The sequence below is a fragment of the Mus pahari genome, chromosome 3 (genome assembly GCF_900095145.1).
Source record: "Mus pahari chromosome 3, PAHARI_EIJ_v1.1, whole genome shotgun sequence".
NCBI lineage: Eukaryota > Metazoa > Chordata > Mammalia > Rodentia > Muridae > Mus > Mus pahari.
This window is the reverse complement of record NC_034592.1, coordinates 70184332-70208967: the sequence shown is the minus strand read 5'-3', so window position 1 is coordinate 70208967 and position 24636 is coordinate 70184332. Positions and strand designations below refer to the sequence as shown.

Genomic DNA, 24636 nt, shown 5'->3' with positions numbered 1-24636 from the left:
GGGAAGGACGCCAAATCCCACCCTGCTACCCCCAACACTCCCTCCCTGCCGCCCCCTCCAGCACTAACCACCCCCCCCCACCCTCGTGCGCGCTCCAGGCGCGGGCCCTGCACAGGGCAGGACCCAGGGAAAAATCAGGGCTCTATTCCAGAGAGAGGAGACCGAAATGTGCCCCTTTCTGTTTCTATCTGACCTGGAAAAGAGAAAAGCAGGAGAGAAAATTCAGGGGCTGCCAAGCTGCGAGCCCCGGAAGCAACGTAAGATAGAACCAGCAGGGGGCACTCCAGCGTGGGGTGCAAGAGTCTGGGAGCAGCTACCACCACCATCATCGCAGCCCCGCCAAGAAACAAGATGAAAGAGAGTGGAGACAAAGAGGCGAGGAAACACATGCAGACGTGGAAAGGCCAAGAGGCTGGGTCTCTCTCTCTCTCTCTCTCTCTCTCTCTCTCTCTCTCTCTCTCTCTCTCTCTCTCTCNCNCACACACACACACACACACANAGAGAGAGAGAGAGAGAGAGAGAGAGAGAGAGAGAGAGAGAGAGAGAGAGAGAGANACCCAATGAAGACAGAAGATACACTCATCTCATCTTTGAGGAGGAAAGGACAGAAACTAAAAGGCTGCGCACAAGAGAATAGAGATTAAAGATGGGGATCATAAAATATGAATAAGAGTTGGGGGAGAAAATGAGAGAAATCGAATGAGTACGAGAGAAGAATGACAGATTATAAAAGGAGCGTGGAGTGAATGAGAAGAATGAGACTAGCATTTATATAGCGCCGACTGTATGCACAGCGTTGGACCCAGGCACAGGTATGAAGAGGAGCCAGTGCCTGGACTAAGGGTTTCTCCGCTCCACTCGCAGGGGTGGCCACCTAATGCTTCCACGCTGTCGCAGGCAGGGTCCGACTGTGTCCAGATGGCCCTGGCACCCGCCGCCGTGCGCACCACTGCAGCAATCCCATCCCCGCCCGCGCCGCTTGGCGACAGTCCCCGAAGCGGCTCCCCCGAGTATCCTTCATACGGTAGTTATCAAAAACCGAGTACTAGGCACCTTGGACTGACCAAGACTAGGGCGAAAGGCGTTGAGGCTTTTAAAATAAGGCGCTGAGGTCAGGGATTGGCTGACTCCGCCAGGATAGAGGCGTCTAGGGACCTTATGAGGCCCCTATCCGCCCCTTGGTTAGAAGAGGGTTAGAAGTTTTTGTGAACCAGCAGTCTGCTACCACTTTTGGGTCCTCTTCTGCCCTCTGGCGAGAGATAAGAAATCATACCCTTGGGGACATATCACGTAAATACACACGCGCGCGCGCGCGCGCGCTCACACACACACACACAATTCGCACGCACGCTCAAACTTACACCCATTTGTAAAAAGCTTTCAGGTACATACAACACGCCCGAACATTTATTCCCTTCGCCTCCCATCCCAAACTCGCGCGCGCAGAATTTCACACAGCCCTAGCGTGGCCCAACCAGCGCAGAAACCAGCGAGCATACACTAGAACTCCCGCCCTGGTCCTGGTCCCTGACAGGAATAAAAGGCCAGCACTCAGCTACACCTGCCCAAGCGTCTGTGCGCGCGAGCACGCGCACATACACTTGCTCACACGAACCCCTAGACACACTGGTCCTATGGCTACGCAAGCCGCCCTGAAGGTCTGGGAAGGAACGAGAACGTGAAATCTTGCAGTCTTTAAGGGACGCAAACGATCTGGAAGGACAGGGCAGGAGGAGGGGCGCTGAGTGGGAAACTACTCTGAAACTGCGTATCTTCTGGGAAAGTTGGGAAATCCTCACCCTGAACAAGTCGGGGGTGGGGGTGGGGATGGGACTTAGCACTACTGCATGAGCGCGCGCGCGAACACACACACACATGCACACACACACACACACACACACACACACACACCAAGAAGGGATTTCTCTAAAGGCTGGCGCCACGGAGGCTACGGGAACACAGCCTTCCCGATCTCCCAAGGTTGGGAGGGGGCCCGAGACTGAGTGGGCTAGATGGAGAACTACTCCCGCCTCCTAGTAGCTAGCAAAGGGTTAAACCGGCAGGCCGGGAAGCGAGGGAGGAGCCAGCGAGTGCGGGAATGGGGGGGGGGGGAAGCGCTTCTTCGCTGTCCCCACTCTCCCTCGGCGAGCAGCCGGGGCGCACGGACCGACCGGCTAACCGACTCCCTGCGGGGCCGCGCTGCCGAGGGGGCGCGGACACCGGGTGTCCAGGGTCAACCCAGCCCTTTCCATCCCGTCGTGCCCCGCCCCGTCCCGTCGGGGCCGATGGCTCCTTCCGAGGCACGGAGTCCGGGGGGCGCAGGGTAGAACTCCGCAGCCCCGCTACGTAGTCCGGGACTCCCCGGGTCCTTACGGAGCCCCGCGGAGTCCCCGCCGTCTGTCCGGCGGGATAAGGGAGCGAGTGGGAGCGCCCTCCCCCCCTCCCGCTGCCCCCTCCCCCGATCGTCGAGACAAGATGCTGCCCGGGCTCCGGCGCCTGCTGCAAGGTAGGGACACCGGCCGGCGGGAGGACACTAAAGAGAGGCGCCCCTCTCCTTGGGCACGAGGGTGGGGCAGTGAAGGGGGTGGGGTGGGTAGGGAGCAAAAAAAAAACCGCTTAGCGCGGGAGCCGCGCCTCCGCCCCCAGAGCTGCCAGCCGCAGGAGGGCACTGGGCTTGGAGCCTGCGGGAATGTGCGGGGAGCTCGTGACCAAGGGGGGACGCGGAGGGCAGACCGAGCTGGCTGGGAGGAGGAGAAAGAGGCTCAGGTTCTGTTGTCCCGGCTCCACCTGCTCCGGGGGACGCTGAGGACTCGGGCCGGCTGGGGAAGCGCCGACTCAGCAACTCCTCGTGCCCGGTGTCTCAGCACTTTCCAGTCACCTGGGAAGACAAGCCATGTGGGTAGGGGTCTGCCTGGGAATGGAGGGGGTAGAGAGCGATTCCCCAATGGCCCTGCCTAGTCGCACAGATGGAGGGGCTAGAAGGAGGCTAGTTCCGAGCACTGAGTGACAGCCAAGGGTGTGGGCTGGAGACTGGGGGCGGGGAGGGTAGGGGTCGGAGGGAGGAGGGGAGTCAGGATGAGAAAAGTGTCTAGGGAGGTGGGGGTGAGAAAGAGGAGGTGGGGGCGGGATAAAGGAGGGGTAGGAGGAGGAGGCATAAAGGTTAGACGACCGGAAACTGGGGTCCAGGGGAAGACCAAGGAAGAGGGAGGAGAGGGTGACCAGTTCAGGAGAGAGGAGTACAGGGGCATAAAAAGCTAGAACGGGGCGGGGTGGGGGGAGATAACCGGAAGGGTGAGGACTGGGGCTCTAAGAGATTGAAATGGAAAGGGGATGGGAGGACTAGAAGCCAGCGGAAGCTGGTGAGGAAGGATAGATGTAAGACTCAGACACCAGGAAAATGGTCACCAGGGTTGGGGGCCGGGATCCCTACGTGGTAGAGTGATTTGAGACGGATTAGGATGTCAACAGAAGCCAGAGAGGGAGATGAAAGAGAAGCGATGGTGCCCAGGGAGTAGACAAAGAGGCTTCTGGTAACCACTTCCACGTGGGAAGCCCTCCATTCCAAAGCGCCTGCCTGGTATAGCCCTTCTCTCGGGAGTAGCTGGTGGGCTAGTCCAGAGGACCCTGAGCTCAGGGTCTGGGTTAGATATGAGGGAAGGAGCGTGAGCACTTTGTGTGTGTGTGGGGGGGAGGGTGGCAGCCTCCTTGGGGTGGGGTGGGTACCTGGGCTGCCTCAGTGCTGCCATTTATATCTCCAAGCCCCGACGTCGGATCCTGCCGCCCCACAGTAGCTGCTTATTTTGGGGTGTTACATTCTGGCAGAGTGAGAAGCTGTTTGCAGCAGCTTTAAAGCCTCCAGTCACCTGCATCGGTGCCTCCTCAGGCCCCTGCGTCACTGGTATGCCATCGCCCCCCTGCCACTCCCAAGGCCCCCCACCTCCTCACCCTCTGCCCCCTCAGCATCTGCCTGGCAGGCCCCTGGCTCTTCCCTGAGGCAGCGTTTGAGGTGTGCAGATGGTGCTTGTATTTAGGACCCAGTACCTTCTTTCTACAACTAGAGGCCTGTCTACTTTTCCTGGGACATCTCTGCCCTATTATGGTGCGCCCTGGTTCCTGCCTTGGACACTGCCCCCACCCCTTCCTCCTCAAGTTTCTTATTCCCAGGGGCCTCTGGTCTAACGGTTGGCACAAGCTGAGAACTTTATCTCAGATCCTGGGTACTCCAAGGTCTGGCAGCCCTTGGGCTTTGACCATGATCCTTTGGTGAATGGATCCTTTTGGCTCTGGGTACCTTAGCCTTCCGGGGATCGATATCATGTTGTAGCCTCTCTCCACTCCCTCCTGTGGCCAGATATGGCTATGCCTTTGGTCTCTGGTCAACTCTTCTTGACTCTCAATTGTGCTGTGCTCTAGAGTAACCAGAACCTGGAACCTAGGAGTGGAAATCTACTGAGAGAGCCTATGTCCAACCTGTCCTGTCCCCACCCCCACCCCCACCCCCACCCCCTGACCCTGACCCCGACCCTGAACAGCTAGCATTGTGGTTGTCCCAAGACTGAGCATCTGGGCACAGTACCTATATTCCCATTACCTCTACGGCCAGCATCTCTTATCCAGAGGGTGTGATGGGGGAAGGGGACTCTGAAAGAAAGGTCAGAGCAGGTCTTTGGTCCACAGTCAGTACCGGTTCTTTCAGCTCTGGGTCCCATATTACACTTGGACTTCAGAGTGAAGTCTTCTTGCCTTCCTAGAAAGGTTGGGGCCTTTGTACTATTGATCTCCCCAGGGGCCATGACAGGTTGGGTTCTGTGGATAAAGAGGGCAGCATGCATAAATGGAGTACTGGCATGCAATAGATGCTCAAGAGCAGATTGAGTCCTTCTCTGGTCCAGCACGCCATACATGTTAGGGGGTTTAACAGAGGGTGAGGGAGGCTTGCAGAAAAGGCTTCCCCCTGCCTTGACTGCAAGGGAGGGAAGAAACCAAGGATTCTGAGAAGGACAGCTTCCAACCGGAAGCCCACTTTTCTGCTGTCCAGCCCTTAGTGACTTCCTGTCTCACAAAGATTTGTTCTAGATGGTGGCTGAGGATCCCCAGTCCACTTCTGACACACTGTGCCTGCCCAGGTGCATAGGGGAACCTAGAGTGTAGCTGTGGACCTCAGGGGAGGGCCTGGAGTGGCTGTAAAGAGGCCTTGGGGATGGAATGTGGGAAAGGGGGAATGGCGCTAGGGGCAGGGGAGAGGAGAAGGAAGGAGCACAAGGTGCTCTCCCAGCCCCCTCCCATCCCTCTGCCTGGAGTGCCCACTCCAATCCCGCCTGGGGGCAGAGAAGCCCAGAGCCCACCACCTCCCCCTCCTCCTCCCCCCCTGCCTTCCGTGAGAGCCGCAACCTGAATTATGGATGAAGTTCCTTGGGTTACAGCTGCTTTGCACGGCAGCGAGGGCCAGAAATGGCATCAGAGTCACTGTTACGCAGCAGCTGCCTGGAGCGCCCCCCACCTCGAGGGTCCCTCCTCAAAGGGCCTGCAGGGAATACCACTGACACCGAGGGAAGTGAATCCCGCTGGGAGAAAGCCGTGGACAGGAGCCCAGGGAGGCAGGGAGGAAGGAGCACGGGATGAGTGAGGAGCCAAACATGGAGTTTGGGCAAAAAAAGGTGAAGGAACTTGCCAGCCCCTGAGGAGCTTGACCTCCGCTTGAGACCTGAGGCCAAGGGAGTCGCCATCTGGGTTTCCTGCTTTCTCTCCTGGGATAGCAGTCAGCCAGCCAGCCGTGGAGGCTGGAGGAAGCGCCCTATATAATCCTGGGGGTCGGGGAGGTTGACCGTGCTGCCGACGCTGTGTTGAGCTTGTGGATGGGGGTGGGATTAAAGGATCAGAGTAGGATGTGCCTTCCTTTGGTGTAAAGTCCTTAGTGAGGCGGAACTCAGGGGGTGACTGACAGGAACAGGGGTGCCCTAGCGGACACCGGGCCAGTCTTTTTCTGGCTCTTGTCTTGTCCCACTTTGTAGTGTGTGACCTTGGGTAAGTTGTTTGCCTTCTCTGAAATACAATTGTCATCCCCACAGAGCCTTACCCAGCTCTGAAATCTCCAATTCTAAACCCCAGCCCTCGGGGCTGGGGAAGTCCACCCAGGGTCCCACACCGGACTTCCACACCCGACTCCTTCCTCGGCAAGATCAGGGGTGAGAGACGTGCTCCTCCACCCCACGTGGCTCTGAAAAACTCAGGAGAAAAGTAATCGTGAACCGCCGCACGGGGGAGGGGTGAGAAGGACCGAGAAACGCGGAGGTGGTGTGAACGAATGGAACAGCCGCGCTGTGTCACTGAATATTACATCACACCCAGCCTACACACGCACGGGGCCCGGCACTCACACACGCAGAGGGCCGCCAGCACATGCTCGCTCACTCAGGCACCAGGAGGGGCCATCAGCACGCACAGTCAGTCGGGCTGGGCTGGCCCTTGGGAAGAGCCTCAAAGTAAAGATCTGGGGAGCACCCTGCCCAGGAGCACAGGGAACTGTCAATGGAGCTCCCGTGGAAGAGATACAGGGATGCTTGCCTGATACAATGTTGCCTACCAGGCTGCTAGCACCTTCAGTAGTGAACACCTGTCTGACACTGTCCGCCCCAGATCACAGGCACCCCTTCACAGACACCTCAGAGCACCTGGAAACTTCACGCTCAAATCTCAGTTTGCAGCCTTTGAGATCTGGCACTCAAAGTTACCCACCTCTCAGCTAGACAACCCCCTGAGCCATGGGGACACCCCCCTCCCCAAACCAGGCCTTCCTTTCTCTAACTTCTGAGGTCAAAGGAATAGCTCCTGGCCTTGTGGGTGGAGGCTCACCCCTCCCCAGGGAAAGCTTCCCAGGAAAATCTCAGAGGATTTCTGGGAATTCCGATAGAACTAAGGCCAAGGAGGTTCTAACTGGAGCCTCTATCTGCAGCATTGAGGGCTAGGGCTCCAGGCTGCTTGTTGGGGCAGAGAAACACAGGCACCCACACTTTAGTCTTGCTTTCCTGTCTGTAGTGTAAGAAGAATAGCCCATGGTCAAACTCCAAAAGTTACTTTGGGGAAAAATAAATAAATAAAAATTAAAAACAGAAAAAAACATAACAAGGACTTTACAGGAGACTTGGAGTAGAGCCTGAGTTGACTCTGTAGCCTCGCCTTCTAACCACTTCCTAGGTGGAAAAGGCTAAGAGTCTCCCAAGGCCTTCAAGGAGAGGGAGGAGGGTGTGGGTCACCCTGCCACCTACAGGCCTTCTAGCCACGACGGGTCTCAAGTTAGTGTCTAGCTTTCTCGTGTGGGCTGGTGTTGCTCCCAGAGGACATTTGGCAATGTCTAGAGACATTTTGATTGTCATAACTGGGGGCAGGGTGCTGCTGGCATCTGGTGGGTAGAAGGCAGTGCTGTAGTTTAACACCCTAAAAAGGGTTGTCCCTATCCCAAAGAATCCCCAGCCCAGCTTCAGCACTAAAGCAAGGAAACCCTAGTCTTAGACTTTTGACCCCAACTCTAAACAAGGCTGAGCACTGCAACAGTGAAATAAAGGAAATAAAGGGTGCCTGCGCCACAAACAACGCTAGACATGTCCCAGTGCTGTCTACAAAACCCACCAAGTGTTTGGGGGCTCAGGCCCACCTCTCCCCGGGCAAAGCTCCCCAGGCAAACCTCAAGAGGCTTCCTGGGGATCCTGAGGCCAAGCTGGTTCTGTCTTTATCTGCTCTGTTGAGGACTAGAGGACAAAGGACAGGAGTGAAGGAGAGGAGAGCCCTCACTCTTCCATGCTGTAACACAAGCATCCACTCTCGACAAACTCTAGCTCTCAAAAAAAAGAGGTTTGAAACCTCTCTGTGTTAGGTCTCTAACCCCAGTTTGCCTCTGTCTGCCTGTCCCTCTCTGGCTTGCCTCTGCTTTATGTCTCTCTCTGCCTTGCACAATCTCAATCTTGCAGCTGACTGTAACTGAGTTGGTGGGGTCCCTGTCTCAGGAACACAGGCACAAGGCTTTATCTCCAGCTCTGCATAAACTAGGCATGGAGTACACCACTATAATCTCGGCACTAGGGAGGTAGAGGCAGGAGGATCAGAAGTTCAGGGTTGTCCTCAGCTAAACGTTAAATTTGAGGGCAACCTGGGCTACATAAGACCCTGTCTCAAAAAGAAGAAAACATAGAGAGAAAGAGAAGGAAAAAGAAAATGAGGTTCAGGTACCTCAAAGAAACCTAGAGAGTGATGTGAGGGGAGGGGCCAGGCCTCCTGAGCCCCCACCCACCCACCCACCAAGCCTCACTCTGCTCTCCCCACAGGTCCTGCCTCAGCCTGCCTACTGCTGACACTCCTGGCCCTCCCTCCCGTGACCCCCAGCTGTCCTATGCTCTGCACCTGCTACTCCTCCCCACCCACCGTGAGCTGCCAGGCCAACAACTTCTCCTCGGTGCCGCTGTCCTTGCCACCCAGTACACAGCGACTCTTTTTGCAGAACAACCTCATCCGCTCGCTGCGGCCAGGCACCTTTGGGCCCAACCTGCTCACCCTGTGGCTCTTCTCCAACAACCTCTCCACCATCCACCCCGGCACCTTCCGCCATCTGCAGGCCCTAGAAGAACTGGACCTCGGTGACAATCGGCACCTGCGCTCCCTGGAGCCTGATACCTTCCAGGGCCTGGAGAGGCTGCAGTCACTACATCTGTACCGTTGCCAGCTCAGCAGCCTCCCTGGCAACATTTTCCGAGGCCTGGTCAGCCTCCAGTACCTCTACCTCCAGGAGAACAGCCTGCTCCATCTACAGGTGAGTCAGTCATCTCCTCCAGGCCCCTTCCTCCTCTTTCTCTCTGGACCTGAGTACCCCTCCTGTCTTCTTTCCTGTCACCCTTTCCTGACTCAGCATCTCCCTCTACCTGTTTCCCTGTCTTCTTTCTCAGTGTCTGTCCACCTCTCTCTCTCTCTCTCTCTCTCTCTCTCTCTCTCTCTCTCTCTCTCTCTCTCTCTCTCTCTGTATCCCTGTAGCCCCCATTCGCCTCTGCCTGTGGGTCTGTCCCTCACTGCCTGTCTCCTGACTTGCCTCCCCCGTATGTATGTCTCCCTCTGCCTCTTCTGTCTGTCTCCCTTCACGCACCCACTCAGCACACTCCCCAAAGTCTGTAGATCTCTCCTTTCTCTGAGAGCCGCAGCCCAGAGGCCTTTGCGTGATCTTTTCCCATCCACCCCCAAGCCCTCCCACTTGTCATGCAAGCTGGACAAAGGGTGGAGTCACTGCTAGGGAGGGGGGTTGTCTCATAGAAGGCACACTCTTCCCTGATCACACTAAGCACACAAGGGAAAACCTCGCCCTTTCTAGATCCTGTCCCTTAAACCCCATTGTCTCTGGTAAAACTGTGCTACGTAGCTGGGGCAGGGGGTGGAGTGAAAAGAAGAATTGTTATTTGTTATTATTATTATTGATCTAATTATTTATTATTGTTGTGATGCTGGCTGGCTGGCCGTTAAACCCTCACATCTCACTTTCCCAGGAAGCAGAAACACACCCTCCTAACAAACACCCAGGAGGGTATTTCCCTAAGAGCAGAGGCTTTGGCTGGAAGGGGGTACTCCCCATCTGATGCAGAAGGCCCTGCCTACTCCCCAACCTGGGCTTGGTCATCAGTGTGCTTGATGTGCCTCACAACAATAGTGATGATAATTCATCAAAGTATTGAGTATCTGTAGTATGCTGTATCATAAATACAGCAGTTTTGGAAACAGTATTCAGAAGGAGAAAGGAGCGGGCAGAAAAATGCATAGTGACTGGAATAGTATGTCTCATTATTGCGGAATAACAACAATCAAACTTAGCAGGCACATAGTAAGTATACATTGTATTGGGTCCTGGGCAAAGCACTTTATAGACATCAACACTACCATTTACAAGTATGTGGCAACTTCCAAACCTGGGGCTCAGTTTTCCTATCTGTGAAATGGGAGTAATACGAGCATCCATCACCCAGGGATTTTGTAAGCACTAAATGCATGAATAATTTGTAGCACACTTAGAATAGTGCTTGGCATATATAAGAGCTATATAAACGCTTGTTAAAATGCCATGTTTTTTTTTTGTTTTTTTTTTTTAAATGAGCTTTATTTAACACTGGTCTCGGGGATGTGCCCCAGCTTGAACTTCATCTTAGAGATCTGGGTCAACTCTAAGGATTATTCTGGGGCCATGGATAGGATCCAAGCCACACCTTCTATTTCTCTTCTTAATGAGTTTGTTGGGAACTATGGTTACAGAGTCCACTCAGCCACTTCAGCTCAGGCCTACAGGCCTTTGCAGGGATTTTCACCACAGTGTGCACTGGGGATCCCATGGATGTGTGGGACATATGTCTCTGAAGCCATTGTCCCTGTGACTGGGCCCTTTACTAGGCTCCCCCGTCTGGTAACAGGGACAGAGCTGGCTCCAAGGAACTCAGAATGGAAGTGTCTGCACCCACACAGCTGGGGGAGGAGGAGCTGACACTTGACCTGCCTGATACAGCCACTTTCCAGGGCTAGTACCCCGAAGTACAACTAAGTAGGCTAGGAGGTTCCCTGTCCTAGTTAACTAGTTTGCCCAGTTTTCCTTTGTGTGTGGCTGGTTGATTGGTTTCTTTGTTTTTGTTTTAAGATAAGGTTTCTCGAATCCCAGGCTGGCTCTGAACTTGTTATGTAACCAAGGATGACACTGAACTTTAACTTCTACGTCCTTCTCTTCCTCTTCTTCTTCTTCTCCCTCCTCTCCTCTTCTTTTCCTTCCTTCTTTCTTTGTTTGAAATTTATGTTTATGTGTATGGGTGTACATCTGTGCATCACATGTGCCCAGCGCCTGATCAGGCCAGAAGAGAAAGTCAGATCTCCCAGAGTTGGAGTTGCCGGTGCTTGTGAGCTGCCATATGGGTGCTAGGAATCAAACCTAGGTCCTCTCCAAGAGCAGCCAGTGTTCTGAACCATCTCTCCAGCCCTGACCTTGAACATCTTAATCCTCCTGCCTCTGATTCCTGAGTTCTAGGAATCATTATCCTTTCCATCTCCTCGACCACATCCCTACGTGGACACCTTAGTGATGTTTATCTAAAAGGTTCATCAGTATTGAAATGAAAGGTCTGTACCGTAAGCTCCATGCTTAGATGGAAGTGCCGGACTTGCTATAGGCTCAGTACCCTTGACCTGAAGAACTGGGGATCGGGTGTGTTTGCTGTAGATTTCGGGAAGCTTTGTATACACACATAGAGTTATGAAGGAGGGACCTAAGTCCAAGCACGTAGCTCATCCATGTCTCCTATACACTTGTCTACATAGCTCATCTACATCTCCTATAGCCCTCATAGCCTAAAGGAGAGTTCATGCCAACTTCATAATTCGAAACAAAGTTCCCTGGTGGGGAACTCTCCACTAGTGGCGATATGATATTGTGCTGCTCTGAAAGCTTTGGATTTTAGAGGCTATAGGATTTCAGATTTTCTGATAAAGGGTGTTTGGCCTTTGTTTTTAATTTTTAAATTACATTTCTTTATGCTTGTATCAGACAGTAGATGCACACGTCATGGCATGCTTATATAAAGGACAACTCGGGAAAGTTGGTACTCTCTTCCTTCTTCCCAACTATTGAACCTAGGTTGTCAGGCTTGGCGGCAGACAAGTTTATTGGCCAACTTGCTGGCCTTGATTCTGTTTTAATTACTGCGCCTAAGATCCTGACCTCTTTACCAGTATCTAGAGGCTACTCAGTCTTTTGGCTTTAGGGAAGGTGCCTTCCCTCTCTTAAGTCTCCATCTCCTCTTCCTGGTGGGGAGCCATGTAAGTGAGACCTTCCACAAAGACAGGCTGTGAGATGCAAGTAAGGTAAGGAGTACATAGCTTAGAGTTTAATAAATTAACTCTTGACCCTCGGACCACAAGCAGTGCCTGTGCCTGGTGTCAGCTAAGGTCCAAGCCTACTGAAGCCATAGGTGGTCAGTGGGGTCTTCTGGATTGGGATCTGTGTTTCCTTGCTGGGCAGTCTTGGCCTGTGCAGCACTGGGTGTCAGAGGGAGGAAGCCTCTTCACACCTGGCCCTTTATAGAGAAGAAAAGAGACAGCCTCTGTCTGTGAAGTGCCTGAGCCTGATGGAACTAGGCCAGGAGATGCCACAAGCAGGTGAGGAAACACGTGGCTCGGTGAGATCCTCAGGAGCAGGTGTGACCGAGGATGGAGCCCGGCCTGCCCTAAGAGGTGTTCTAGAGGAGGCCCGTTGTTAGGATGGGGCGTGTGTGCCCACGGGCATGGTGGAGTTTCTCATGGATTGTCTGCTGAGGGCTAGGCACTGGGCCAGGCCAGTTCATTCACCAGCAGACTCCTCACTGAGCACCTACTGCGCGCCAGGCAGCATGCAGGGTGCCAGGGATTCCAGGGTGAACCAAAACAGTATCCCTGCTCTGCCGGAGCCTGCTGGAGGGTGGCCAGATGGTAAAAGCTGCTTCTCTCCTTTGGTTACCACAGTGGCTTCCTTGATGTTTGCAAAGCAGTATTTGAGCTCAGGCAGGACCTGAGTTCTAATCTAAGCCCTCTCTAATTTGCTGTGCCCTCCTGGTCCCAGCTATGAAAGACAATGGCCTGTTGCTCAGGGTATGAGGTGCTGTGGGGACTAAAGGAGATGATAGCTTGGAAAGACTACAGTGCAGGTGGAAGTGAGCAACACCCCCGAATTCACCAACCTTAGTGTTGCAAGGGTAGAACTAGTCCAGGTCTATTAGGTTCTTGAGCACCCTGTCTCTGGAGTTCACTTCTGTGTTAGATGCTGGGTCTTAGACAAGTGGCTCCCCTTCTCTGATACCTTCTCAGTTAGTCTCCAAATAGAGATCATCACAGCATCTGCCTCATAGTGTTGATGATTAAGATACTATCAGGATCTGTGCCATACAGGGTTTGGCATTCAAAGAGAACTTGGCAAATCACCTCTGCTGACGATGATTATGACACCTGCCATGGATGGGCAAGCACCATGAGCGGGGTGGGGGTGGGGGGGTGCCTAACGCAGAGTGCACATACACAGAACAGCTTTGCTGAATGAGTGAGCCCAACTCCCCGGCTCACTGAGTCAAAATTAGCAAATGCTTAGGGGACCTGGAGGATCAGCCAACCCAAGTCACTTATGGCGCAGATTAAAAAACAAACAAACAAACAAAAACACTGAGGCCCAGAGAGGTGCCAGGAGCTGTCCAAGGTCACACAGCCTGGGTGGCTAAGAAGGTCAGTACCAATGCCAGGCGATGGAAGGTTGGAGGAAAGCAAGGTTAAGAATAGGATGCTCTCAGGCAAGGTTGGGAAAGTGTAGGGATGCTGCATTTAGATTCCAAATGGATACAGAAAGCTGTGAACCGGCCAGGCAGGAGGCAGGAGAAATGTGGTTTTTGAAATGGAAGAGAATGACTTTAGCAGATGTTCCAAGCCCAGAGGGAGGGGGGCGTGCAAGAAGGTGATGGGGGAGGGCAGGGTCTGTGAAAGTCAAGAGCTTATTAATGCACAGAGAAAGGTTTTAATGGCAGAGGGAGGAAGGACCGGATTTTCGAGCTTCAAGCCCAGGAAGTGGTGATGTGATTTGGCTATAACTTGGGTTGGGGGGAGGGGACTGGACCCCAAGGCTCTGGCTCAGAGTCGGGAGGAGCAAGACTTTCAGCCAAGAAACACAGATGGGGGAGACTGGAATATAAAACTGGGCTGTGGTTGAAAACATCTGGGTTCCCTGGGATGTCTGAACCCCAAGGGTCCAAAGTCATGCTTAGACACCAACCTCCTGTATCCCCCCCCATAATTCCCTGGGTATGACCTCCTATTGCTCTGGGAAGAGAAACCCCAAGGGAGGGGTTAAGCAGAAGGACTCTGACTACACTCTCTGGGCAGGACAGGAAAGGAGAAACTGGAAGGGCACACCCGCAAGGCTGAGGCTCCTGGAGTGAGCAGGTCAGCTGGGGGCTTGAACAGCCACTCCTGGCGATGGCATCTGAGGATGGAGACCACTGTCCTGGTGTCAGAGGTAGCAAGAAGGTTGAGGAGGACTGATCTCAATGTGGCCAAGAGGAGGGTTCTTGGCAGACTCAGTTCCTGTAGCAGAGAGGGTGGAAGGCGTATGGGAGGAGGTGCGAGCACAGAGGAACACAGGAAGGTGGAGGCTGTGGCTATGATGAGCAGGGACTCAGCACACTCCCCCTCCTGAGACCTTCGACCAGGTGCCCAGGTGGCATGAGGAAGGAACCATCTCCCCGAGCACTGGGGAGTGGCGGTGGGAGGAGGGAGACATAACCAGAGTTGGGGAACAGGCTCAAGGAGAACTGGCTTGAGCAGAAAGGGATGCTCTTGTCCTGTTAAACCAGATCTTCTGGAATCTGCTGGCCACAATTTGGGGAGGACTCCAAGGCCACTGGGGTGAGAAGGATGGGGTTCTGGCTCTTTCTACAGTGAACCCTTCATTTCGGAAGCAAACTGCACTTTTAAGGGGTAGATTCTAAGTCCTAGCTCCCAGATCACACTGTACACGGGTTGGGGTCTGAGAGTAATCCAGCTCAGGCTCTTGATTGGCAAATATTCTACAACTGAGCTACAGCCTATACCAGCTCACCACTAAGGGTTCCCTGATAAGCTGGTTAATTAAAATACAGAGTCCACTCCCCATGGTCATACCTGTGCCTGTACCTCTGAGCCATAACCCCCAAGGTTCTCCCAGTGATGGCTCCTGGGATGTCTCCCAAGATGACTTCTCCACCCCAGGGACTGTCCCCACAGTGTAAGAGGGACAGTGATACAATGAATCAGGGACTTCAGCTTCTTCCCTCCTTTTCTATGTCTGGGGTGTGGAGTTGACACTGGTCCCCGAGTAACTCTGCCAGGAGGACAGCTAGTCCCCAAAGAGTACCTCTCTTAGAGGAAAATGGATGGGGTGGGATTCTAAATGAGTCCCTGCTGTCATGACAACTGTGAATTATGGATGGTTGACTCCGCCTCTATTAGCTGCTGTACCCTCAACAGCATCATAACATCTAACCTTCCTTCAGTCTGTTGAGGACAGGGTCTCAGTGGGGCTAAACAACTTGTCCAGAAGCTAAGAAAAGGAAAAGCTGTTGTTGGTGGTGCTTTTACCTCCTGAGCCCGGGGGCTTCATCCCTGGACCAAAACTTTATCTGCAGGAACTGTACCCAGCACTCCACCCCCTGAACCTTGTGTGAATGCTCTTCATTGGTTCTCAGGACAGACCCAAGAGCTAGAAACACTCGTTTCCACTTTACGGAGGAGAAAGCATGCTTAGAAATAACTTGTCTCGGCCAAATTAACAAGCATGGCCAACTCACATGATGTCGGCCCACGTTAAAAAAAAAATCCAAGCATCTTAATACATGCCGATCCATTTCATCACCACATTTTGCAGGGAAAGAGTCTGAGGCACAGGAAGATAGAACGGCTTTTCCCAGGCATCTCAGTCAGTTCATGACAGACCCACGATCTGGCTCTCTAACTGCAAGCACCGTCTTCAGGCGACCTCTCCCCCAAGGCAGATTCCTCAGGCTTCCCCGACACCTGCCAGACAGCAAGCACTGGGAAGTTACTGGCCTCTGACAGGGATTGGGATACACTCTAAAGCTAAGAATCAGGCAGGTGAGGTGGCATTATCCCTGTGCGATGGTTAGTATTGACTGCCGTCTTGACAGCATCTAGGTTCACCTAGGAGGGCTGGCAAGATGGCTGGCTCATCAGAAAAGTAATCACACAGCATGGTGGCCTGAGGTCTCTCCTGGAAACCTATTTAATGGAAGGAGAGGACCCACTCCTATAAGTTGTGTACACACACACACACACACACACACACACACACACACACACACGGGCTGGGATACGTTAAATAAATAAGTAAATTTTAAGACCCAGTGATATAACCGGGTATTGTGTTACTGAGTGTTAAATCAAGCTACGCAAGAGGTTGAAGCACTGGGGTGGGGGGTGGGGTGTCAAGTTCGCGGATCACCTAGGTTAAACAGCAAGTTCAAAGCCAGCCTGGGCAATTCTGTGAGATTCTGTCTCAAAATATAAATGTAAAAAGGCGCTGGAGCTACAGTTCAGCGGTAGAGTTCTTGACTGTTGTTGTTGTAGTGGGTTCGGTCCCTTGCGGCCCTGGGGAACGTGACCCATTGACCTTAATTGTGTAGCTTTTTCTATACGAAATAGGTTAGAAGATGCGGGGATTTGAAGTTCAGGGCTCAGACTCAGTTGATAAGATTCCATCTAGCATGTTTGAAACCCTGGGTTTGATCCCCCAGAACCACATAAAACTGTTTTGGTAGCCCGAAATCTCAGAAATCAAGAGGTGGAGGCAGGAGATTAGAAGATCCTCTTGGTTACACAGCTGGGATAGGATGCGTGAGCCCTTTCCCACTTTTCCACCCTGCCATTACGACTTCCTTGCCCCTCCCCTAGGTCCTAGAGTGGAGTCCCCGACCGTGTCTCAAGCCACTCTCTTCTCTTTCCATCCCCCACTCAGGATGACTTGTTCGCGGACCTGGCCAACCTGAGTCACCTCTTCCTCCACGGGAACCGCCTGCGGCTGCTCACGGAGCACGTGTTCCGCGGCTTGGGCAGCCTGGACCGGCTGCTGCTGCACGGGAACCGGCTGCAGGGCGTGCACCGCGCGGCTTTCCACGGCCTCAGCCGCCTCACCATCCTCTATCTGTTCAACAACAGCCTGGCCTCGCTGCCGGGAGAGGCGCTGGCCGACCTGCCGGCGCTCGAGTTCCTGCGCCTCAACGCCAACCCCTGGGCGTGCGACTGCCGCGCTCGGCCGCTCTGGGCTTGGTTCCAGCGCGCGCGGGTGTCCAGCTCCGACGTGACCTGCGCCACCCCGCCCGAGCGCCAGGGCCGGGACCTGCGCGCGCTGCGCGACTCCGATTTCCAAGCGTGCCCGCCGCCCACGCCCACGCGGCCGGGCAGCCGCGCCCGCGGCAACAGCTCTTCCAACCACCTGTACGGCGTGGCCGAGGCGGGCGCTCCCCCCGCAGACCCGTCCACGCTCTACCGAGACCTGCCTGCCGAGGACTCGCGGGGGCGCCAGGGCGGGGACGCGCCCACCGAGGACGACTACTGGGGGGGCTACGGCGGCGAGGACCAGCGGGGTGAGCAGACGTGTCCCGGGGCCGCGTGCCAGGCGCCCGCAGACTCGCGTGGCCCTGCGCTCTCGGCCGGGCTGCGCACCCTTCTGCTCTGCCTCTTGTTCCTGGCGCCCCATCACCTCTGACTGCGGTGCTCGGACGGAAAAGGCCACGCCTTCGACCCGCTTCCCTTCTCTGCCCCACGGAGCCTCAGCTCCATCATCGCCTCTTGTTTGCGATCCGGCCTGGTACCTTTCCTAGGCCTCCTCGCTCTTTTTCTTCCCCGGACCAGGCTGCCACATTTGCCTTCTGGGCTGTTGTGACTTATGTATGGCAGCCCCTAAGATGGTGTATAAGGTGGTTTGGCTCCATTCGCCCTGATTCTAGCCATTAACTCTTCTCCCCCCATCCCAAGGCTGGGACGTGGCACCCCGGGCAGCCATTATGCCTCTCTCCAGGGCCCCACAGTGGACTCGAAGGGGCTTTTGTCTGCAGAGCACCTTCCACCAGCAGAGCCTTTGAAAGCTCCCCCTGGGAGCCTCCCCTTCCTCCCCCATCTTCGGAGGGATGTCTGAGCAAGGCCCAGGCTGCCCCTGGACCCTGCTTGTCCTGATCCCTTCAGCCTCCTGACACCGGAGGAATACTTTTCTCCTAAGTCTACCCAGGACACTTTTTAGGGTGCCTGGAGAGAGTTTCCTCTCTACCATGGCCCCTGTGTGGTGAAGATCAAAAGAAATTGTTTGGGGGAAAATTTATTAAAAAATTCTATTATTTTATCTCCTGTAAGATTTTTTTTGTTGTTTTTTGTTTTGTTCTGTTTTTTGTTTTTCCTCAAGACCTCAAAGGCAGTGGGGTGGTGGTGGCATTCATCTCAGCACTCAGGAGGCAGAGGCAGGCAGATCTCTGCGAGTTCGAGGCCAGCCTGGTCTACAAAGCAAGTTCCAGGACACCCAAGGCTGTTACGCAGAGAAAAACCTGTCTCAAAAATGAGACCTCAAAAGCAGAAGTAGGACTTAGACCTGAAAGAGAAGAAAGAGCCATCTCAGGCCACCAGTATTTCCTGCCGCACTAACGTCCCCTGTCCTGGGCCTCAAGGTCATTCTGATTGTCTCAAAGCTTCTGTTTCAGTTACATGGGTGTTGGGGATGTGTATTGGTGGCACCAATTTGCCCAAGAGAAGCAGCTACCACCAGCCCTGAAGTGTTTGGTGGCTGAGCAAAGACCGAGTGGGGGTGCCTGGCTAAAAGGTCTCCAAGAAAGAAATGCAGATCCCACCTTCCCCACCAGGAGGTGCTGTAACTTAGATATCCATGGTCACAAACAGCCTAAATGTGGCTTTGGGCATCTCTGGAAAAGGCAGGTCTTCCTCCGGAGAGCACAATGACACCACAGAAGACTGAAAGAGGAGAACCTAAGACTAGATTTCAGCTCCTGTTTCTCTTCTTTGTTGAATGCCCCCATATGAAGTAGTCAACATACACAGCTCTTCCCAATCCCCAACAACCATCTGGTCTTTCTCTCTCTGCTCCAGCGAGATAGAAGCCTTCATAGGTGGGTCGAGCAGTTCTCTGAGCAGATTACAAGAGGCTAAGAAGTTAAGGTAATCAAGAGACCAGGATTTTAAGTTGGGGTGCCTTACACTGCAGTCTGACTGGGAGCTCCCTCTCCTGGGCAAGTAAAGAGGCTGGGGGCAGGGCTCAAGGCATGAAGCTTAGCCTTGAGACTCATCAGATGGAAAAGATCTAGGATCCAGAGTTAAGGATGTAAGCTGAGCAGTGGGAACAGCAGAGCAGGAGGGACGCAGGTGCTAGGGTTTCAGGACTGAGCTGCTTCTGGGATCCTCTAAGGCTGACCAGTGATGTGCAAGGATGGTCGGAAGAGGGGGTAGACACAGGGAGGACTGGTCTCCAAAGTCTGCAGCAGATAGACTTGAGACTGCGGTGTGAAACAGAGGAGAGACGAGAACAGAGGTCAGAACTGGAGAGCTCTGGGCTCAGGGTCTTATAAGGGCCTGTGTTAGGCCGGCTTTGAGGAAGCTCCTGAGGGAGCCTGGGAGAGGAAGCAGCGGGTGGAGGTAAGGTTGAGGGAGAAGGGGAGATGTGAGCTAGGGAAGGGCTGTGTTGGAGGAGGGGCTGCTGGGCCAGGGCAGGGGAGGGGAGTCTGCTGGTAAATCAGAGGCAGGCTGTCCAGGTCACAGAATTATCGTTGTGAAATATTCATGGACCTTCGGTCCAGATGCTATTTCAGAACAAGGAGAGCAGGAGGAGTGTGTGAGGGCCTCAGGAAGCAGCCTAGAGCAACACTGCTCCCCACTGGCCCCCACCGCAGCCACTGCTAGCCCAGACCGACCAAGGGACGCCCATCACGTGCACACCCACACACTCTAGCTCTCCCTCACACGCGAGCACGCGCGCGCACACACACACACACACACACACACACACACAGTGGAGCTTTGCGGCAAGTGTAAGCACACCAGCCACCCACGGGTCCCACAAACAGGCAGATGCACCTCAGATATGTGGACTTGTACCTACACCCTCTCTCTCATCCAGGACCCCACCCTCAGCAATCTCATAAGCTCAGATCCCCAGCTTCTCTAAACAATCCAGATTGACAGCTGTGAGCCATGTACCCCAAAATAGAAGAGATGGGCAAGATTGTGTATCCCAACCCCCACCAGTGTCCTGATAAGGAAACTGAGGCCACAGGGTGCATCCATTCCTGACTCCTGGAAGAAACAAAATCCATTCACCTCCCACATTCCGTGAGTGTGTTCCCATTCTGCATGCTTTGGTTTTTTTTTTTTTTTTTTTTTAGACACCCAGTGTGGTTTGCTTTAGCTCCTCCCTTCTCTAATCTCCTCCATCTTGTCAGTTCCCAAGCCCCCCTCCTGGCCCCTGTCCATCTTCTCCTTCCTAGCCCCTACCACCTCCCTCCTGAAGCTCATTACCTCATGCTTAGAATATAAATGAAAAGAGAAGTAATCTCTACTCAGCTTTTTCTACACTCAGTCTCCCTCCCTCCAACCCAGCCTGCCCACAGTCATCAGACCTCATCTGGCCAGACTGTGCACTGTGTCACTCACTATGTCACTCTGGAACCTATCGTGGCTCCCCCATAGCCTTCAGACTCAAGGTAAAACTCCTCATCTGGGGAGCAGAGGGATTTCTCTGTCAGGAAGCAGCTGCTATTCAAACCTCCCTGTCTTGATGGCCAGCAGCCAGCCTCAACGGCCAGCCTTCTCTAAAGCTTGAATGTTTGTGACCACCTGGCTTGGTACGCTAGAAACCCAGAAATCTACTTTCAATGCTCCCTGAAGTTCTTTCATCTCCCCCAAACTAGGAAACTCTGCTCTCCTCAGTTAACAGACTACAGAGCTCTTCTCAAAGCCAGGGCTGTACCTTCCTGCCCATAGGCAGGGCTCTTTTCACTGCCCTTCAAACTACAGAGATGAAGTAGCCCAGAGGATGGCTGCCCCCTACTGGCCGTCACGGGAAGCACAGACAGGCTTTGTCACCACAAACTGCCGAGTGAGCATGCAGTCTCCCGGGGAGAGGAGTAGAAGGACACCAGATGACAAGCTTCATAAGCCCTTAAGCTTCTCAGGTTCTTACACCCAGACTGGGGGTGAGGGTGAGGGTGTTTTCAGCCCGGTTTTCTGAGCAGCTGGCTCCCCACTTTAGATCTCTAATCTGTTAGAGCTCTTTTATAAAACATGAAGAAAAAAAAAAAAAAAAAAAAAAAAAAGGGGGCTTCCAGGACCCTTTAGAAGGGAAAGTTGGCCAACAACTTCTGAGAGGCCACAAAAGCAGAGCCAGACCAGGTGGCAGGCCCAAGGTCCAGCTGGGGTCAGGTTTCTCTATGAATTTTTAATGCTTCCAGCCAAACCTGTCAGATGTCCTGAAACCTGAGCATCCATCTCCTTCCCTCTGTACCAGACGCCTTGTCTATCCCACTGTTCCTGGGGAGTGGGCCAGAGAGGGAACTCTGGGATCGCTCTGCTCAAGGAACGTGGTTTGGGGTAGTAGAGGGTTCTACTTCCTAGCTATGTGACCTTGGCAAATTACTTCTCCCGATATCCCTTTTTGTTGGTATTGTTGGTTTGGACATCTGGATGGGGAGATTTCTGATATAACTGAGTTGTAGTGGGGGAGCAAGCACCCAGCAGGCTGCAGGAAAGGGGAAATGGCCTGTGTCTCTTGGCACCATCTTCCCACAGCTCTGTCTCCTCTCATCTTGTTTTTCCGTCTACCCCCAGAAGTGGCTTTGCCTCTTTGTTTTGAAGGTAGGGCTCCAACTGTTTTTGGTGTCTCCAGTCACCTCCAAAAAGCCTGAGCCTCAAATTTCTCCCAGGAGCTACAGATGAGAAGAGAGGGGAAGGTGGATCAAAAAGTAAAGAGTAGAGAGCTGATGAGTGGAGAGCAGAGATGGGGCAAAAGAGGGAAAACCCTGAGGCGGGGCAGGCGAGAAAGGGGGTCACCCATCTTAGAGAAGAGCCAGGTGCAGACTCACCCTTTTATCTGGGATTGTTCCCCTCCCCCTTCCAGTTGCCTCTGCTTTCCTCCTGGCATCTTCTCCAGAGACAGCCATAGTGTTCAGGGGGGAAGGGCTGTAGAAGGAACTGGGTCCCTATTTTTCCAGTCCATTCAGCTTTTGCACTGTGTTTCAAAAATAAGGGCCATTCTATCTCATTAAGAGGGAAGCCGGTTCCTGAGTTTCCTTGACTGACCGCTGCTGAATCAGATAGCTGGGGGTGCAGGAATCTGCATTTTTTTTTCAAGCGGAGATCCACTGTAAGTGTGCTTAAGACTGAGAATCTTGAGAGTGGGGAAGGGAGGAAAGAGTGGAGCAGACAACAATGCAAAAGAAAGTTAGAGGTCCTCCCCAAACATATATACTTGGAGGAAGCTGTGAATGAGAATTCTGTGTAGAGGACAGAGGGTACAAATAAAAGATGGAGGATGACAGAGACAGCCGTGCTTGCCTGTAATTCCAGTACTAGGGTGGGTGGGGCAAGAGCATAGCAATGAGTTCGAGGCCAGCCTGGGCTATATAGGGAGTTCCAGGCTAACCTGAGCTAGAAATTGAGATCCCGTTTAAACAAAGACACATGATAGATGCTATAAGGAGTGAAAAAAGAGGGATTCAGGTCATATAGGGGTGGGAGGTGGCCAAGATGAGTCTGGGAAGTAGCCAGAGGCAAGACTTTACACATGCAGGTATGACCACCCATGGCCACCTGAGATTCTGCACTGCTGGACCTAAGATTCAGAGACAAACCCTCACTAGCTTTCTGGGGAGAAGGACCAGAGAACAAGCGTTTCATTCCCCAAGACCAGTGTGCCTCTATAGGGTGAATCCCAGGAATCTATAGGTTCGTGTGTATCACCTCCTTAACCAGGGCCCTCTGCATCGCGGGGACTCAGCTGTGTCCAGCATCCTTCTGACCTGTTCTCTCCCTCAGCCCCCCAGTCCCAACTCATCTGCATAAAGTTCCAATTAACACTTTTCCCCAGAGCTGTTTGCGATCCCTGAACTCGCTCCCAACCCAGAGAACGCTTCCTGCCGCCCCCTCGTCCCTCGGATCCCAGCCCCATTAACCCCTGAGCCCCAGGCGGCTCCCCGTGGCCTCTAGCCAGTCCCTCCGAAGGAGCCAGCGTCCCCAGGACGCACCCCTGGGCGGTGGACCGCTCAAAGGGCGGGGCAGAGGCTGGGGCTCTTTGGGAAAACGACAGGCGCTTGCCCGCCTCTCTTTCTGGGAAGAGATGAGGAGGGGGACTTCTCCCGGGAGACTCGGGCGTCGAAATTCCTCGTTCCTCATCCTCCGGCCCCCGCACCCCTCCTCCCGGCAAGGCACCCTCTCCCCTCCCCAGCCATCTGTTCCTCTAGGCAGCGCCGCGACAAACACGGCTCTAGCTTGCTTCCGTCCCTACCCAGCCCCCTCCCCAAACTCTCCCATCCCCAGGAATGGAACAATGATGACACCCCTCTCCTAGAAGGTCTACATGTCGACCTCCACCTCACTCAGCCCCTGCCTCAGCTGCGCAGAGTAGCTGTGGAAGTCCCCTTCCTCCGGAGGGGGTACGTGGGGCTTGAGAGAGAGAGCTTCAAGACTGGGGGGGTCTGGGAAGAAGAGACGTCGGGAAAGGACAGAGCAACCAGAGGTAGGGAAACTGAGGCAATAGGTGCCAGAAGCGTGGATTTCAGCGCAGTGGTCGGGGGTTCCCCTCCTGGCTTGCCACCCCCGACTTGGCCACCCTCAAACACGCTGCGCCGCCTGCTGGGCATACTGCGTACCGCGCGCCCACACGCTGGGCTTCCATCACCTGCCTTCATCAGAGAACTGACTGGTGGGATGACAAACAGGTCACTCGATGGTTTAAGGCTCACAAAATTAGAGTCCTGGGCAGAGAGCAGGGAGACCCCGGTAGGGCCTTTGGGAGCTAGCCAGCCTCACTGACAGGATCTCTCCCATTCTGAGATTTTGTGTGTATGTGTGTGTGCACAAAAGGCCACATAGAGAGTCAGGAGTCTGCTTAAAGCGACCATCTGCTGCGTGACTTCTCTCCAGACCTCGTGCAGTTTTGTCATTTGAAGATGGGTGGACCATTCTTTATTTATTCCTCCAGAGAACTCAGAACAAGCAGGGAAGCACAGCTTATTTCAAATGCTATCTCCCAGGCCTAACATTTGGGGGGGGGGGTCCTCCATGGGGTAAGGGCCAAGAGAGTGGTTCCGGACTTTTACTGGGGTCACTCCAAAGTCAGAGATAGTGGTGCTAATCTGTCAACCCAGCAGTTGGGAAGCTGAGGCAAGAGGATTGAGAGTGGGAGGCTAGCCCCAGCTACAGTGAGTTCCCTAGGCTAGTTTACCTTAGGCTAACATGTGAACCCCTCAAACCTACTAACAAGTCACCCAGCCTAGAGAACTAGGATGCCTGGGTGATCCCTGTGCCCCTGACTGCCAATGGGATAGGCTTCTGTAGTCACATTGCTACCTGCCCTTGCCTGAACACTCTGCCTCTGTGTACCATGTGGCTTTGCCTTAACCTTTCTAGGTGTTTTCCAAAACCCACAAAGCAGTGCATTACTAACCTCTCCAATTATAGTGGGGGGGGGGACAGATTCTCATCAGGCATTCGTGGTCCTGTCAGTCTATGACTAACTGCTAAGGCTTTATGTCCCAAGGCACAGACCAGTGGTGGCCTGGGATAAACAAGGTCACATCTTCCTGGAATGTCGCTCATTACTTAAGATGGTGTTCTCTTTACATGTGAGTAGTTCTAAAGCCCCGCTTTAATGTTTAAAGTAAGCATAAAAATAGTGTAACACAGCTCAGAATTTGCCTGATGTCTTAAGATAAAATAGGAGGCAACAAATAGGCATTGCTTTCAGCAGGCCTCAGACATGTGCCTTGGTGACAGAAAGGTTTGAGTCATTCTTTAATGTCTCCTCTCTCTCTCTCTCTCTCTCTCTCTCTCTCTCTCTCTCTCTCTCTC

General features: G+C 53.7%; 1 protein-coding gene across 1 annotated transcript; it reads left to right on the top strand.

Annotated features, from left to right (window-relative positions):
• The first annotated feature begins 2140 nt into the window (after positions 1-2140).
• Positions 2141-17874, top strand: Rtn4rl2 (reticulon 4 receptor like 2). The gene is made up of 3 exons (XM_021193766.2): positions 2141-2506; positions 8319-8800; positions 16532-17874. Exons 1-3 carry the CDS (start codon positions 2476-2478, stop codon positions 17279-17281), a joined length of 1263 nt encoding a protein of 420 aa, XP_021049425.1. The 5' UTR covers positions 2141-2475; the 3' UTR covers positions 17282-17874.
• The last annotated feature ends 6762 nt before the right edge of the window (positions 17875-24636 follow it).

Excerpts from the sequence above, each read along its gene's own strand:
- Rtn4rl2 (XM_021193766.2), top strand. The coding sequence starts at position 2,476 with ATGCTGCCCGGGCTCCGGCGCCTGCTGCAAG. Across the intron at positions 2,507-8,318 it reads GCTCCGGCGCCTGCTGCAAG|GTCCTGCCTCAGCCTGCCTA; the intron begins GTAGGGACACCG and ends CTCTCCCCACAG. Across the intron at positions 8,801-16,531 it reads ACAGCCTGCTCCATCTACAG|GATGACTTGTTCGCGGACCT; the intron begins GTGAGTCAGTCA and ends TCCCCCACTCAG.